This window comes from Ursus americanus, chromosome 15 (genome assembly GCF_024610735.1).
Source record: "Ursus americanus isolate L20-20 chromosome 15, mUrsAme1.1.p, whole genome shotgun sequence".
NCBI lineage: Eukaryota > Metazoa > Chordata > Mammalia > Carnivora > Ursidae > Ursus > Ursus americanus.
In genome coordinates this window covers 4595793-4611390 of record NC_142141.1, presented here as the reverse complement: position 1 = coordinate 4611390, position 15598 = coordinate 4595793, and the positions used below count along the sequence as shown (strand labels likewise).

General features: G+C 36.2%; 1 protein-coding gene across 2 annotated transcripts in view; it reads left to right on the top strand.

The window, feature by feature from the left end:
* Positions 1-15598, top strand: part of CPEB4 (cytoplasmic polyadenylation element binding protein 4) — a 60870-nt gene that overhangs the window by 29139 nt on the left and 16133 nt on the right. The window contains exon 3 of one of the 2 annotated variants that reach the window (XM_045792131.2): positions 8136-8186. The exons of the other annotated variant lie outside the window; for it this stretch is intronic. Within the exon in view, the coding sequence (XP_045648087.1) occupies positions 8136-8186 (51 nt within the window). The remainder of the gene's footprint in view (positions 1-8135; positions 8187-15598) is intronic. 2 annotated transcript variants of the gene reach the window in all.

The window sequence follows — 15598 nt, the reverse complement described above, 5'->3', positions numbered from 1 at the left end:
TAGTAGATCAGAGGACACATTTGGTGCCAGTCTATATTTTTCTTTTTTGAGCTAGACCTGGACATTCTGTATAGAAAGCAGTGTTAACAACCAGTTCCAAGTGAAAGAGCACTTACTTCTGATACTATTTCTCTGACTTTTACTCTGTACCCTTTCTGAGATTTATATAACTTAAATCCTTACAATAACCTTTTATGTGAGTTTTGTGATCTCCATTTTACAGCTGGAGAAATTGAAGTTCAGAGAGACACAACAGCTTCTGTAGTCACTCAACTAACTGGTACCTGGAGGATCAAGATAGGAACACACAGCTTCTGACTCCTGATTCAGTCACTTGGATATTTATTGTGTAGCATTTAAGAAGGAAACAACATAAAAAAAAACTTAAACATTTTTTTTCAAGTATACTTTAGACAGAATAGGCATTAAAGTTTCTTAATTTCTACTTAGGAGACTGGGTATAGAATTTAAGATCTGTACTTTATCATAGTCTGTAAAAGACTCAGATCTCACTCACATCTGTTGGTATCTTATTGAAGGGTACAATATTGGGGGTGGAGGTCAAAATAGAATCACTGAGGGAACTTTTCCAAACTGGCTTGTTCTTTTCCCTGATTCTGATTCACCAGGTCTGTCATGAGACTTAAGCATGTGTGTTCTCCAAGTCATCCAAATACACTGCTCTCCTGCCCCACCCCCATCTTCACTCCCTTTGTGAACCACTTTAATATAAAGCCATGGGAGGCCATTCATACAGCAAATACATACCAAGAATCAACCACGTGCCAGGCACTATTTTAGGCTATTGGAATGTATTAGGGAATAAAAACAAAGACTCCTGGCCTTGTGCACCTTAACCTTCAAATAATTAGCAGATTATCTTTGGATGGCTTGTTTATTATTTAGTTTTGAAGGCTAATAAGTAAGAGGAAGACTCTGTGCCTTGAATATAGATAGGAGAAAATCTAAACTAGGCCTTCTGAGAAATAACAAAAGGTGAAATTACAACAGGTATGAAATTCAAGCACATTCTTCATTAAGATTCAATAAGTCATCAGAATTTGTATTAAATAAGTGATTAGAGTTGATGATAGGTATGTATGCAGAAAGCCAACTAATGACTTTACTGATTGCTTTTTGGGGTTGGACTTCAGTAACCAGTTTTAAGAGCAGTTTACCACTCTTCTTTCTAAAGTTCTCAATATTTTACAAGCATTTGGCTCATGGTCCCTAGAGATTTCCTAAGTTTGGCTTGATCTTTTATGTTCATGTCAGTACAGAGAGCCATTTCTCAAAAATCATTTTTACCTTGGGGCCAGATCTACAACTCTTTGTGTTTATTCACTGGTTCTTCTCAAATGTGTCTCTTGTAACACATGCCTTTTTTAATCAACCTTTTTCTGCAAGGTAGGAGAATTTTAGCTTACCGCCTTGACTTTTTTCTAGATAACTTAAAGCTTTTCTACTACCCGTTTGTCTGTTTTTCCACTTTCCTTTCCATTATATTATCCTTTTTTTTTTTTAACTGGCTTTTGTTAGTTTAAATTTGGACAAAAACTCTGCCTAGTGTTTTAAGCTTAAAAAATTGTCATTAATCACTGGTATCATAACATCCTCTTAAGGCAAGTTATCTTGTTGCTCTGTCCTCTAAATGTAGCATCCAGAGTCAGAAGGCCTCTGGCAGGGATAAAAATAGCCTTCCTGCTTGCTGGCTTGTTGTTGGTTTACTGGCAGTAGGAAATCTTTTGAATTCCTTAATTGGGTCAGCTCTTCGCTAGTTTCTCTCTAGACATTCCCTTCTGCCTGAAATTCTTAGATGCTTTTAGATCTCGCAACTTTGTACCTGCCCTGACTTACAGTCAAAGCCGTCCTTCTTTTATATGAAACCTTCTGTAATCTATAGAAACTTACCCATTGACTTTCCTTATCTTATGGATAATTTTTTTCCCCACTATTACAGTCTCATATCACAATTGAAAAAGTAAATTTGAGCCATTGGTACAAAAGGAAGACCTCCTTAGTTTTTTTTAAAAGGAACATTTTCCAGTTGAATTTTCAGTTTTCATTTCCTAAAATACTTCGGCTACTTTGCCAGTTTGGCTATTATAAAAGTAAGGAGTTTGATTTTGTTCCCTCTTTCTTCCCCTAAAGAATTACATCCATTTGTAACTAAGAACACTAGCAAACTCTGATTTTTCTGAAGCTGAAAAATCCCCCAGATGGCCACTCCTTTCTCCCAAGTTTTCAGTTTGGATTTTATTTGGCTAAAATGAATCCTTCCTCTTTCTTTCACAAGTGGAAATCATTAGTTATCTCTGGCTTATATTCTGAGAGGGGAAAAGCTTTAATATTAATAAAGCACCTATTCTATACCGGGGGAATTTCCTGAGCATTCTGCAAAAATGGTCTCATGAATTTCTCAACAGCCTTGTGAAGTAAATGGAAATATTTGTTTTACTGAGGTTCATACAAGCTAAGTAATTTGACCTAGCTCACAAGATGGCATTGGTCTGACTCTACTCTTTCCACTGCATGTTCAGTGGCAGAGAGACCACCAGTTGCTGGCTTTGCTTCATTCATTCATTCAACAGCTTTTTATTAAGCATTTTTGCTCCAAGCTCTGAGTTGCAAAACCCAAAGTTTATCCTTAAAGATTTTGTTGCCTTAGAGAAAGAGAGTTTAGAAATAGGTAACTTAAATATAGTGTAGTAAGTGTAAAGGGTATTGTATGGAGCGCATGGGGTCATCTGAACCAGAGAACAGATGGTTTGGGGCAGAGAGGACTTTCTGTAGGATGTGAGGCCCGAGATAGAAGGTACCTGGGCAAAAGGGTAGTGGCATGAGTGGTGAAACATTGGGAACAAAGAGAGGAGGCCATTCCAGACAGAAGGAGGAACCCAGAAGTAAAAATTAATGGGCCGGTAGTTCTGAATGTCTGGAGTACCTAATGTGGGAAGGGAAATGGTGGTGTGGAGAGATGAACCTGGAGAGGTAGGCAAGAGGAGTCAAGAATTTTTAGTAAGCCCTGGCTTTGAAAAAACTGAAAGCCACATCTTTACCGGAGAGGGGTTTTGTTTAGCCTAAAATGTATATGTGTGTGTGATTTAAATGGCTCTTTGAGTAGGTTAGGGGCAAGATTCTCCAGCTGATGTCAGTCCCAGCCAGCTCCTCCTTTGTGATTTTGCATGGAAACATCTTTACTGGAAGTTAGTTATATCACAGATAGGTAGAATAAGGTACCGATTTTGATTTGGGGAGCTATTTTTAGGTCAATAGAATAATTTATTAAAAATAATTACCTTTATATAATTAAGTGATAGAATATATTGAACACATTTTATTAGTTCATATTGATATGTATTCTGCATCTGTAGAAGTATAAACTTGCTATTCAGTAACTGAATTTATTCACATTTCTTGAGCCTTGCTCTGTGTTGTCCAGGTCCCCACAGCGCCATCTTGCTGCAGGTCTCAGGCAGTGTTGGTAAAAACAGATGCAGAAAGACAGGTGGAGCAGCACCTCCTTTAAACAGTTATTTGTGGCAGTACAGCTTTGACTTACTTAAATGTGAACTAAGAAAAACTAGCAGGAGCAGAAAGAGGAGGAACTCTTCTAGCTAAACAACAACAAATGTATGTGTATGTTTATGTATGTATGCGTGTGTGGTGTGTGTAAATCTTTGCTCTGCCTTAAAAATGGGCCTAAGCCCATGCTTACCTTTTCCTGTTAGAAATTTTTAATGGTGTCCACTGAAAACCCTTCCATTTTCTTTGGAGTATCCAAATTTTTATAGTGTAAGTCAATTAAAAAATTAACTTAGAATTTCACATTACTTATTATTTTATAGGACTGTATGCTGTATTTTGGATAACCTTGCAGTTATTCCATGTTACCATTCCTTAACCACACACATCACCAACAATGCTAGTATGACTGAAAAAGAGAAGGTCACAGCATGAGATCTAATAGCTCTGTAGAACATTTGATATTTTTCAGTGTTTGTATATTTGAAATAGCATTTATTATATCAATTCCTGCTGAATCATCAGTAGCAATAATATCTGGGTTACATTTTGGAAAATAACTTTTTCTGTAATTTTGAAAAGAATACATGCATTTATATACTCTGATGTATTAGAATATTTCCTTCTAGTCCTTCCTCCTTTCATCTCATTGACTAGGTTACTTTAGTTTTAGTCTTAAAAGAATATGATAGTACATAGTGTTCTTTTGGGCACTTACTCACCCAAGCAGTTCTTAGTCTGGTTGGTAAATATTGGTTCTCCAACTTGCAAATGCCTGGCATAGAATTGCCTAGTTGAAGTACGGATCTTTTCTGGGCTGTAGAATTTGGTAGTGTAGTTCCCCAGAGTCACACTGTATCAGTTGCCTATATTTGGCTAGGTTGAGTCATATCACCAAATATAGTCTATGCCTTCTGCATGATGGATGCCAGGCTTCTGGCTCCAAATGCCACAGCTGGCCTCCAGAGACTACTACTTTCCTGTCATAATGTCCTGTCATAAGATTAGGACTGCTGATCAGGCAGTATTTCTTTATACTTGTAACACAATCAATACCAAGAGCCTTCAAAGATTGAATTTTATCCACCAGATAGGGTTCACTTGCCTGAAATCCCAAAGCCCTCCTTCTCCTTGAGAAATTCAATTCTAGATGTGCTAAAACCTGGGTTATATTTATAGTTAGATGAATTATCAAAAACAAACAAAACCCACAAACACTGGATTATATTCAGCTTCAGATAGCTTGTTTATTTTTATTTTATTTCTCTTTATTCATTTGTGAAATGCTGGTGTTTTAAGTTCAGTGGAATGAACTCATTGAATGCTTACCTGGTACTCAAACAGGAAACTCAAGGTACCTAGGTAAAAAAAAAGCTCTTATTCTTAAAGGGGGCTATTATGGTTAAGAGAGAAAAAAGTTAGTAGCTAAAATGATTACCTAAGAAGGTTGACTTTTGCAACATAGCTAGAAAGAAAAGTTGGTGAATTAATCTAAAAAGGGGGTTGCCTTTTTGGGAAAGTTGCCCTGAAAGAGGTGAATCTGAAGGGGGAAAAAAAAAAAGAGAACCTCCACTGAGAACAAAGGAAGAGGGCACTGTCTCAGACAAGAGAGGGGACTGTCAGTGATCTAGCTGTGGGATAGAAAATGCAGAAATGCCTGTGTAAATTGGCATCTATAGAACAGAGAGGATCTTAGAGCAGAAATGAAGGGTGTACAAGGAGAATGAAAAGGTGTACAAGGAGAATGAAAGGAAGACTTGCAAGTCCCACGGTGGTTATAATGAGAGTTTACAGATTTCCAGAAAGGAAGTGATATGGGTTATCCGTAATAGATGTCGTGAATGGATGACTCTAGATATTTTAATCGTAGGAAAAATTTACAGCGGGATGGGACAGGCAGGTTAAGAAAGCATTATGAAGTTAAAAAAGAGTTTTTTTAAAAAAAATGTCATTGCTTATATTTTTAAAACTGAAATAGAAAGCATTACTGATCAGTTAACAAAATGTCACAGGTGTATTTATTTGTTACTCAGAGGCCAAAATTGATTCCAGCCTGACAGGACTCATATCACAAGACCAGGTTAGAAAATTAAAAACAAGTATCACTTTCAGAGTTAAACTATGAACTTTGCCAATGATTCTTTAGTGCTCTATTGTCTTGGCTGAGGGATAGAATTACTGCATTCAGAAATCTGAAGTGCAGAAAAAGTATCAAAGGTCACCTGCCTTGGCGGTAGAGGGTGGATCTCTTCAGGAGCTGTGCATTGAGGCGAACTCTGAGAACTGAGTTAAGGGACATTTTTGTGCCTGTCAAGTTGAAATAGTCTTCTTATCTCTCTCTCCTTAAAAGAGGTACCCGAAAGGTGAGTTTTTGATAAGGTGGAACTTGATTTGTTTAAACTGGGCGAGCCAGTTTGGTAATTTGTCTTTTGGATTCTCATTGTTGATTATCCCTTCTTGGCATCAGATGAGAAGCATTTAGTTCATATGGAACAGTTCTGGTTTCAGTTGAAATGTTAGCATTAAAAAAATTAGAATATCTTCTTTGAAATAAAAAGTGTCCTCTTAAACTTTGTTTAATATAGTTAAATACTTTTGTTTGTGTATTGACCTACATCAACTTAAAAAAATGTTTTATGGCAAATAAAAATGGTATGTGTGATACTTCTGTTAGTTTATTTACTAGAGGGTTTTTACAGCTATAAAATTATGCATGTGTTCCATTCCAGAAAATCAGCTGCTACTTTGAGTTAACTGATTCGGAAACACTACTCACCCCCTCCTGACTTTTGTAACAGTTAAGGTCATGTTCTTTTTCGAGTAGTTCCAGTCTGTGCTTTTTAAAAAATAAAATGTGCTTGTGACAGGTCATACGATCCAGGTTTATAGTTGAAAACAGTTCAGATGGAATTCACTAGATTTGGATACTTGGCTCTGTATATTAGCCTTAAGTAATTGAGCCAGTTTTTAGGAAGAAATTGAAATATCAAAATTAATTTTTGCCATCTCCTTCCCCATCTCCATCCCTACCTTCACTCTAAGTAGGAACAAGCTGAAATTGAAGTGAACTAATTAACGACTTAATAACCCTTGTATTTGGTTTTAAATTGTAGGAAAATTGTTAAGTTCAGATTTTGTTTCATATTAGACCCCCAAGCTTTGGATATGGGTTAATTAAAGCTATTAGCAATAGAAAACGGTTTTCTTTTTTGATGGTGTGAGTTCATTTCTTTAGAGACTATTTCAAAGAAGCAGAATTTTGGAAAGTTGAAGGAGAGTTGAGGCCTAACATTCCTTTCTAAAGAATTGTAAATATATGGCTGGTGGATTGGTAGGACCACATATTAGCTCTGGTTCCCATAGTGTTCAGTGGAACTAGATAGAGCCTTCCTGACATTTTGGAAGGCTTGCCTCAGCCTTAAGGCATGGGAGAACCTCTGCTTCCCCACTTTTTCCACAGCTTTGAGTCTGCTGTGTTTCTGTGGGATTAGAGTTTAGGCTGCTGTTTCCTAATGGAATGCCTGTAATTACGAATCAATTTTAAATTCTCACACTACCCAATTTACAGAGTGCTGATTGTGGTAGTAAATTAACAGTCACATTCTCCTATTCATTCTCTAGATGAGCAAGACTTGTAGAGGGGTTTCCATCATTTTTATGAAGGTGGGTGTAGATGTAGAATATGGAGACTTAAAAATGTTGCCCTAATGATTTTTATAACTCACAGCATAGAACTAGGCATATGGTATGGTACTCAGAAGGAGGATATAGTATATGGTCTGGATACCTCAGCTCAGTGTGTAGAAACTCTTCCAAAACAGAAATGTAATTCCTGATAAAGCGAGAAATCCCAGTGCTGTTTCCCCTCTTTATTTGTGGCTACCAATTTGGAAAGATGTTGCATCCTCCAAAAATTTAATACCGTCACAAATTCTTTTAATGGGACATCTTGGGTGTCCATTTCAGGTTCAAAACTAGATTTTGAACCACTTCAAAATTAGAAGGAAACTAACCCAGCATTTTTTGAGTACGTGCTGTGCTCTGGGCATTGTGCTATGTGGTTTGATATTTTCTGTCGCATGTAAGTACAGTGATGTGTTTTTCTTTACTTTCTATACTTGTCCTCCAAAGTGAGAATTTAAACCCATTAGTGTGTCTGTACATGTAGGCATAAGCCTGGCACTTTTGTTATGAATTATATAGAGAAATCTTCCTGCTAATTATGTACTTTTAAAAAACAAAAATTACACACATGAAAACATTTTCACATTTATGGGACAAAAAAACTATTATTATGAGTTTCTATTAGAATATAATGTTATAAAGAAAGTTACTTTGTATGAGAATTGGGAAATTAGAGACCAAATAGTTAAATATGAGGGATATTTTATTTTCCCACTTTCAAATTTGCCCTTTGTGGATGTTTGTGAACATGCTGATTGCTATGTCCTCTGACACATTGTGTTCATTAGCACAGCAAAGTCTTATCCCGTAATAAAGCTTTTTAAAAATACCTTACCTATTAAAGCTATTAATTCAGCTTTGTTACTGAATACATTTAAACCATCTATGAAAAAATAAATTTAGTAACGGCCTTCTTTTACCTTCAGGTCGTCTAAACTATTCATATCCAGGATCCGATAGCTCTCTGCTTATTAATGGTAAGTGATAATTGATTTACCCTAGTGAAGTTCCCAGAACTGAAACAAGTTAGTCCTAGATGAGAAAATATAGTAGGTATGCTTTGACAAGTGGAAAAATGACATTAGTTTATTCTGTAATGATAATTGCAAGTTGCTATTAATTTATTGGCTGTATAATGAATCATTATTTTTCCTCCAAATTGCAGCAGTAACTTCTTTGAACTTTGAGAACTAACTTATAACTTAGTCTCTGTCTTGAAATTGATGACAGAATAAATTAGAATCCCATAATGATACATGAAGAATGGTTTAATCTACCATTAGATTCTGTAGAGTGACCTTTGAAATGTCAACATGAAAACCATTTCCATGTAGTTAGAAAAATGTTCCAGGAGAAAGGGAGGGTAATCAGAGATCTGAAACCAGAAAAAGCAGTCTGAGACCACAGGGCTTGACATTGTAAAGGACAAGGTCATTCACTATTTGCTGTCTAATGAGAACAAGAAAAATGAAGTTTTATTGGCTTTTGCGGTGCCTTTGGTAAATTCTCCTTTCTGGTTCTAAATATTACCAATGTGCTGTTGAGTTCTCTTTTATGTGCGTATGCTGCAGAAGACTAAATTTCACAAGGAAGGGGCATTTCCTCATAGAAGGAATTGAAGAATCAAAAAGTATCTGTTTTGTACTACTATAGTTTAATTGGGTAAAATACAGAAGTCTATTTACTTCTCTTCTACTCATCACTATTGAATATGGATTTTTAATTTGTGTGTTCACAATGCCTTCCATCTGTCAAAGCTCATTGTAAGTCCCACCACCTCTAAGAAGTGTTCTTGGCTAAACAGCTATATTCTCATGATTCCGAAAACAAAACAAAACAAAACACCCCAAAAATCAAAACAGAAAAACAAATCTTGTACTCCTTGTCGATGGTATATTGTAATGGAGGATTAAAAATTATTTTTATGACTGGATCTACTTTTGGTTAGTATTTGACATCAGTGTTCTGTAGAACATAGGATTGTTGAGCCAGGAAAAGTTAAAAGGAAATTTGATTTATGAGAGTTGCCGTGGGTGCATCAGATCCTCTGAAGACTATATAGTTTATAAAAGCCTCACTTATTCATCAGACTTTGGTTTTTTCATGCTACAGCTACCAGAAATAATGCCAAAATATAATATTTCAGGATAATGTGTGTAGACCGAAAACCAAACCCAGTGGTGATAATGGCATCAAGATAAGGGGAAATAATATAAAGGTTGCCATTATAGCAGGATTTTAGCTTTTCCTGTGGAACAAGTTCCCGAGTCTGTGTGCTGGAAATGGTAATGAACCCAAGACTTGAGATGCTGATGTGCGCTCTTAGGCAAAGTGGTCACTCTTCTTTGTCTCAGTTTCCTCACGCAGTTGCTAAATTAGATCAGTTGCCCCTGGAGTCCATCTTTGTTGAGGTGAGACTTTCTAATGAGTTTTCCTTAAAGCTAATTCAGTTCATTTTTTTTAAGAGTCTATTATTGTGAGATTGCATTCTCTGCTCTTGCCATTAATATCCTTTCTTTTATGATTGGATTATTTTCTGTGACCCTTACTTGGCAAAGAAAAATAAAGGTAATTTTTCCCCCAAATAATTATGTTTCGAGATTTTACTAGTCCACAGACTCTAGAAAGGAACTGGATGGTTTTTGCTGTCACGTACATGGAAATACACGGTAAAGAACAAAGAGTTGTCAAAGAGGGAGAACTTGCTGGTTCCTTAAGCATAATCCCAGATGGGTTATGACTGCCATGGTCTCAGATCCAGTGTTCATCTCAGAGGATCCTAGAACTTGATTTTACCAGATTTGATCAAGTGTTAGTTCTTAATAACCAACCAACTAGGACCAGATGCCAATTCATACAATTTTAATTAGGAATAAAACTAGGTAGACCAGATGCTGGTGGTGACTGACAGAATCATTCTTTCTCCAATAGCAAAGTCCAGATTATAGCAGGTTACTTTAAAATCATGAAATTAAAGCAAGGTGGGGGTGGAGGGATGTTGAGGCAATTTTTAGTCATGTTGGTGTGGGTGTAGGCATTGCCCATTCTCTTCAGTCAAATTTACGAAACCTCTTCTATGGTGGACTGCTTCTATAGATAAATTAATCTCATTTGTGTATTAATATTTTAGTAACTTTGCTGGCAATTTAGTTCATGTTTTGGGGATACCCATCTTATAAATCTAGTGTAAAGCACTGTTTGTGTTTAATGAAGGTAAACTTTGGACTCACAAATACTACCCATTTCAAAGAATTGTGATGAAGATGAAATGCACGTACATCACTTAGAGTAGAGCTGCTACATAGATAAAATAATTAGACTGGTTAGGAATATTTGTGGCTAGGAATATTAGTGCTAATATACACACATATGTTTTGGTTAGGAATATTAGTGGTAAAAATTTATGAGGAAAAAACAAAACGGAATTAAGATGAGTGTAAAAATCATCTATAATTGAACATGCTGTCTTTGGCTGATTATTAAAATAGATAACATAAAAATTACTATATTCATTTTTAAATGCGGTCCCTTCGTATCTCATATCCACGCAGTGTTTTCTTAAAACTGAAAATAAAAGCCTAGTACGTTGTGTTGCTTTACGTTCATTATTCAGTTTTTAAAACTTTAAGGAACTCTATAAGGAGCTGTTCTTCCGTGTCCACCATAAATAATCTATTCAGGCTTAAAAACCTTTAGAAAGGTGATTATTTATATAGCTACTTTACTTTGTCTCTACTGTAAGTTTCAGAGCTTTTTCTTCCAAGCTGCTGTTTAGCTGAAAGCTATTTCTTTTTTGTTTAGATAAAAATATGTGAGAACTGTTTACTTTCTCCAGATGAACATCTGAATTTCGACTATGATTTTCATTGTATAACTTGTTTTGAAAATTTCGAGCAATCTCAAAGCTTTTTGGAAAAGAAGGGGGGTTTAAATCCTGAATAAATAAAAAGAAAGAAGAATTCAGAGTAGTCTACCAGCTTCAGCAGTTTATACTGGAGTAGTGTTGGGATTTGCGCGTGCAAAGATAAGAAGGGCTTACTCATGGAGTGGATCAGATTACTTTTCCCCTTGGCCACGCGCAGTCATCAGTTTTTGTGCAATGCAGTGACCTTCATATACCACTCATGACTTTCGAAAGACACTGCCAGTGTAATTCAACAAATTATAATTGATAACTGTGTTACGAATGTTGTGGTGCACATTCTGGGGAAATTATTCAGTTCATTGCTGTTATTAGTTGTAGAGATTTTTTTAGAGGCCATTCTTGAGGGAAATCCTTGGATTTTAAGTATATAAAAAACCCAAACTTCATAGCTCCTTTCTGGATGCTGTATTAGTTTGCTAGAGCTGCCTTAACAAGTACCACAGACTCATGGCTTGAACAGAAATTTCAGCTTCTGGTCCTGGAGGTTAGAAGTTTAAGATCAAAGTGCCAGCAAGGTTGATTTCTTCTGAGGCCTCTCTCCTTGGTTTGTAGATGGCTGTCTTCTCCCTGTGTTCACATGATTTTCCCTCTGTGCACGAATGATGTCCTAATCTCTTCTTTTAAAGACATCAGCCATATTGGATTAGGGCCTACCTCAATGACCTCATTTGACCTTAATTACCTTTTCAAAGACCCTGTTGCCAAATACAGTCCTACTGTGAGGTTCTGGAGGTTAGGACTTTAGCATATGAATTTTGAGGAGGGAAAACAATTCATCCCAGAACAGATACCTTTTCCTAGTAAATTTTATGTAATAGGAATATAGTTAGAACATCCATTTTATGATTATGAAAAGCAAGCCTGAAACTGATTCAGTTTCTCAGCCAAGTCAGGAAGGAGTGCTAAGCCTGGGCCAGACTTACCTCAGATTCCTTTGGTATGTCTTGGTGTAGCTTTGAGATAGACATCAGATTGAAAGGTTAATTTTCCCTTTACCCATCTTGAAAACTTACTTTGCCTTAGAAAACTAACATGCAGTTGCAACCACCTCTGTATAAAAGTGCTCATGCATAGTGCTTTTTTCCCCAACCTTCCATTCCATTGCGTTAGCCCATAGGATTAACTGCTTCAAAAATGAAACTTCTGGCAGGGAAAGTTATGGAATAACAGCAAAACATATTAGGTTTTAACAGAATCATGTATGTATTTCCTTTTTTCTGTGGATGTCTTTCACTTGGAAACATCCACTAAAATATTTGCTTGTCCCAGAGGAGGAGATTAGTTAAGAGATGCTTTAAAAGAAGGTTAGCATAGAACTACTCTTAATTATAGTTCTTTGGAATGAAAGGAGGAAGATTGTTTGCTTAAGGGTTGGGGGGGGTGGTACACAGAAATCTATGAAAGGGGGGAGTGTATAATGTACCCATGAGAAATGTAGATTATAGTCACTTACTGAAAATGTATATAATGTGGTTCTAGTTACTACAATGAGGAGGATGTTGAAAGATGCCTTTATGAAAAAGAAAATATGAAAACATATTGTAAATTCTAAAGTGCTCTGCAATTGTTAGTCTTAGAATAGTAATGAAAAGCTGAGAGTAATTATTGAAGACCAACCTCAGAATATAGACACAGGAGTTTACTTTTGCGGAAAGGAAAAAATTACTACTTACTGAACATCTGACTGTGTGGTCATCATGTATACATAGTGTATCTTTTGTTATTCTCTCATCGGCTGTCCATTTTTGTAAAAAACTGAGGATTAGGGATGTAGAGAAACTAGAGTCCCATTCTCTGCCCTTTTCTAAGCTCTTTACAAAGAATATCTTTGTCTCATCTTTATTGTATCTTATCAACATTCTTTGAATATTGTACCAACAAGTTAGCATAAACACAAGCCAATGTGACATATGAAATTCTAACCACTAGGCATATATTTAAAATAATTTTGTGACAGTGAGTCAGTCCATTACATTAGGGATTGATTTGTAAGATCATTTAAAATAATTCTTTGCATCTTTGTTGGATTGTATGCCCTGGTCTTTATGATGATTGTCTGCTTTTTGGTTCTTATCATCTTTATTCTTCTGTTAACAGATAAATTTCTTTCAGCCTCCAGCTTTTGACGTATATCTTTTTAAGTATAATTTGACTAATTCCCCTACATACTTTTTTTTTTTTTAGTCCTACTGGAAAAAATCAGTTATTTGATAACATCTTTTAATCTGGGCCCTCTCCCCTTGTTTTTTCCAAATAGAATTGCTATCTGCTTTCTCAATTTGAGCGCGATGAGAGGTAGATGGAGGGCCTGAGGTGGGCCGGAGTAGCTTGAGTATGATCAGTCTTTCATTGCCTACTAAAATCTAGTAATATCTTATCCCTCATCTTCTTTACAAAGATGATTAGGTCTTCTTATGTAGGAAAGGATTACTTTCTTCAGTAAAGTGGTAAAGATTTGTGTTACAAGTGTGGCATCATAATAATCTTAAGCCAAGTATAATCTGAAATAGTTGGGAAAAAGGTGCTTAGTATATCTTTCACGTGTAGGATAAAGGGGCACCATTTACCATTTTGTTACTGTCTGGGTTCTGGTTACATAGGTATGTTCATGTTATCAGAAATTCATTGAATTCTGTACTTACGCTCTGTATACTTTTCTGTATACATGTCATGTCAAAATCTACATTAAAAATAATGTATAGTTATTAACAGCATTATAATAAGTAGAATTTTTAAAAATTAAACACTCTCATTTTGTGTGTTCCAGAGTATCATTGTTTTTATTTTTTTGGTGCTAATTTATATTAATTTCCCTTTCTGATTTGGCAGCCTTTATGGTTGTAAGCATTTTACACCTGTAACTTATTTTCTTTTAATGTGGGAACACATTTCTAGGTAGTTTTCAGAATTTAACCATGAATTCTTTTATATTAACCAGCTTAATTTTGTGGTACAAGATCAAAGTTTGAAAGTACGCATTTAAAGATTTTGAGATTTATTTGATTTTTGCCTTTAATCTGTAGCACTTACTATTCCTGAAACTATATTTATTTTTGATAAATGGAAGCTGTGAGAGCTTTATGTTAATTTTGTAGCTTTTAAAAGTCTGTTCTTTTCAAATGTTTGTTTTCTTGGAAATCTAAGCAGCATCAATCAACTTTTTAATTGACAGAACCAAGATTTTCAAATCATTCATTTTCCCAAACTCCCTTATCATTGAAGCAGTCATAGGAATAGAATGTTCTTAAGCATCTGTTTTTTACGATATCTTTTGTTTTTTTAGCCTGTGTCAGGTTGACTGAGAAAATACCCCCCCCCCCAAATTTAAGACCTCTAGCAAAGTGAAATCCTAGCTGAGGGAAATTTTATGTGGTTTTAATCCATTTGTTCAAGTACTTTGATGAAATTCAATGTATCTAGTAATGGGAGAAAATATATTTTAGTATGAGATTATTTTGGAAAATACGCACATGGTACTTCTAAGTTATAACTCAGTTATAACTGACGTATACATATTGAGCATTTCTCTAGCGGGCTAAGAATTAAAACCCTGACCAGTCTGTATAATGACTTCTTAAAGGTGCTACACTTTCTAACTCCGCAATCTGTCCCAGCTTCCTGTTTGAACACTCCTCTCTAGCCAAACCCTCACTAGGTCCATATGCTTCTGTTCTAGGCATCTTTCCCTGAACATTACAACACCCTTCTTTGCTGCATTGCCAGGCCTGCGATGCTTTTTCTCTGTTTTTTCCTTTTTTTTAATAATAATTTTTTATTTTGTTATGTTAGTCACCATACAGTACATCCCTGGTTTTTGATGTAAAGTTCGATGATTCATTATTCGCGTATAACACCCAGTGCACCATGCAATACGTGCCCTCCTTAATACCCATCACCGGCCTATCCCAATCCCCCACCCCCCTCCCCTCTGAAGCCCTCAGTTTGTTTCTCAGAGTCCACAGTCTCTCATGGGTCATTCCCCCTTCTGTTTACCCCCCCTTCATTCTTCCCTTCCTTCTCCTACTGATCTTCCTAGTATGTTCCATAAATGAGTGAAACCATATGATAATTGTCTTTCTCTGCTTGACTTATTTCACTTAGCATAATCTCCTCCAGTCCCGGTCATGTTGCTGCAAATGTTGTGTGATCGTTCCTTCCGATGGCTGAGTAATATTCCATTGTATATATGGACCGCAGCTTCTTAATCCAGTCATCCTTAAGGTCTCAAATGCCGTCCTATCTCCTCCTCAAATGCCACACCCCCCTCTCTGATTCTTTAATGAGAGCCAGTTGCTTCTCCTCCTCTGTTCTTGTTGCCCCTAACACGTAACTTCAGTAGCAGTAGGCATGCTGCATTGTCATTATTTGCTTATGTGGCTGTCTGGCATTTAAGGTTGCTAGTTCCGTGTAGTCAAGGACCTGTGCTGTTTCTCCATAGTCCCTAGCAAGATCAGGCATTTCAGC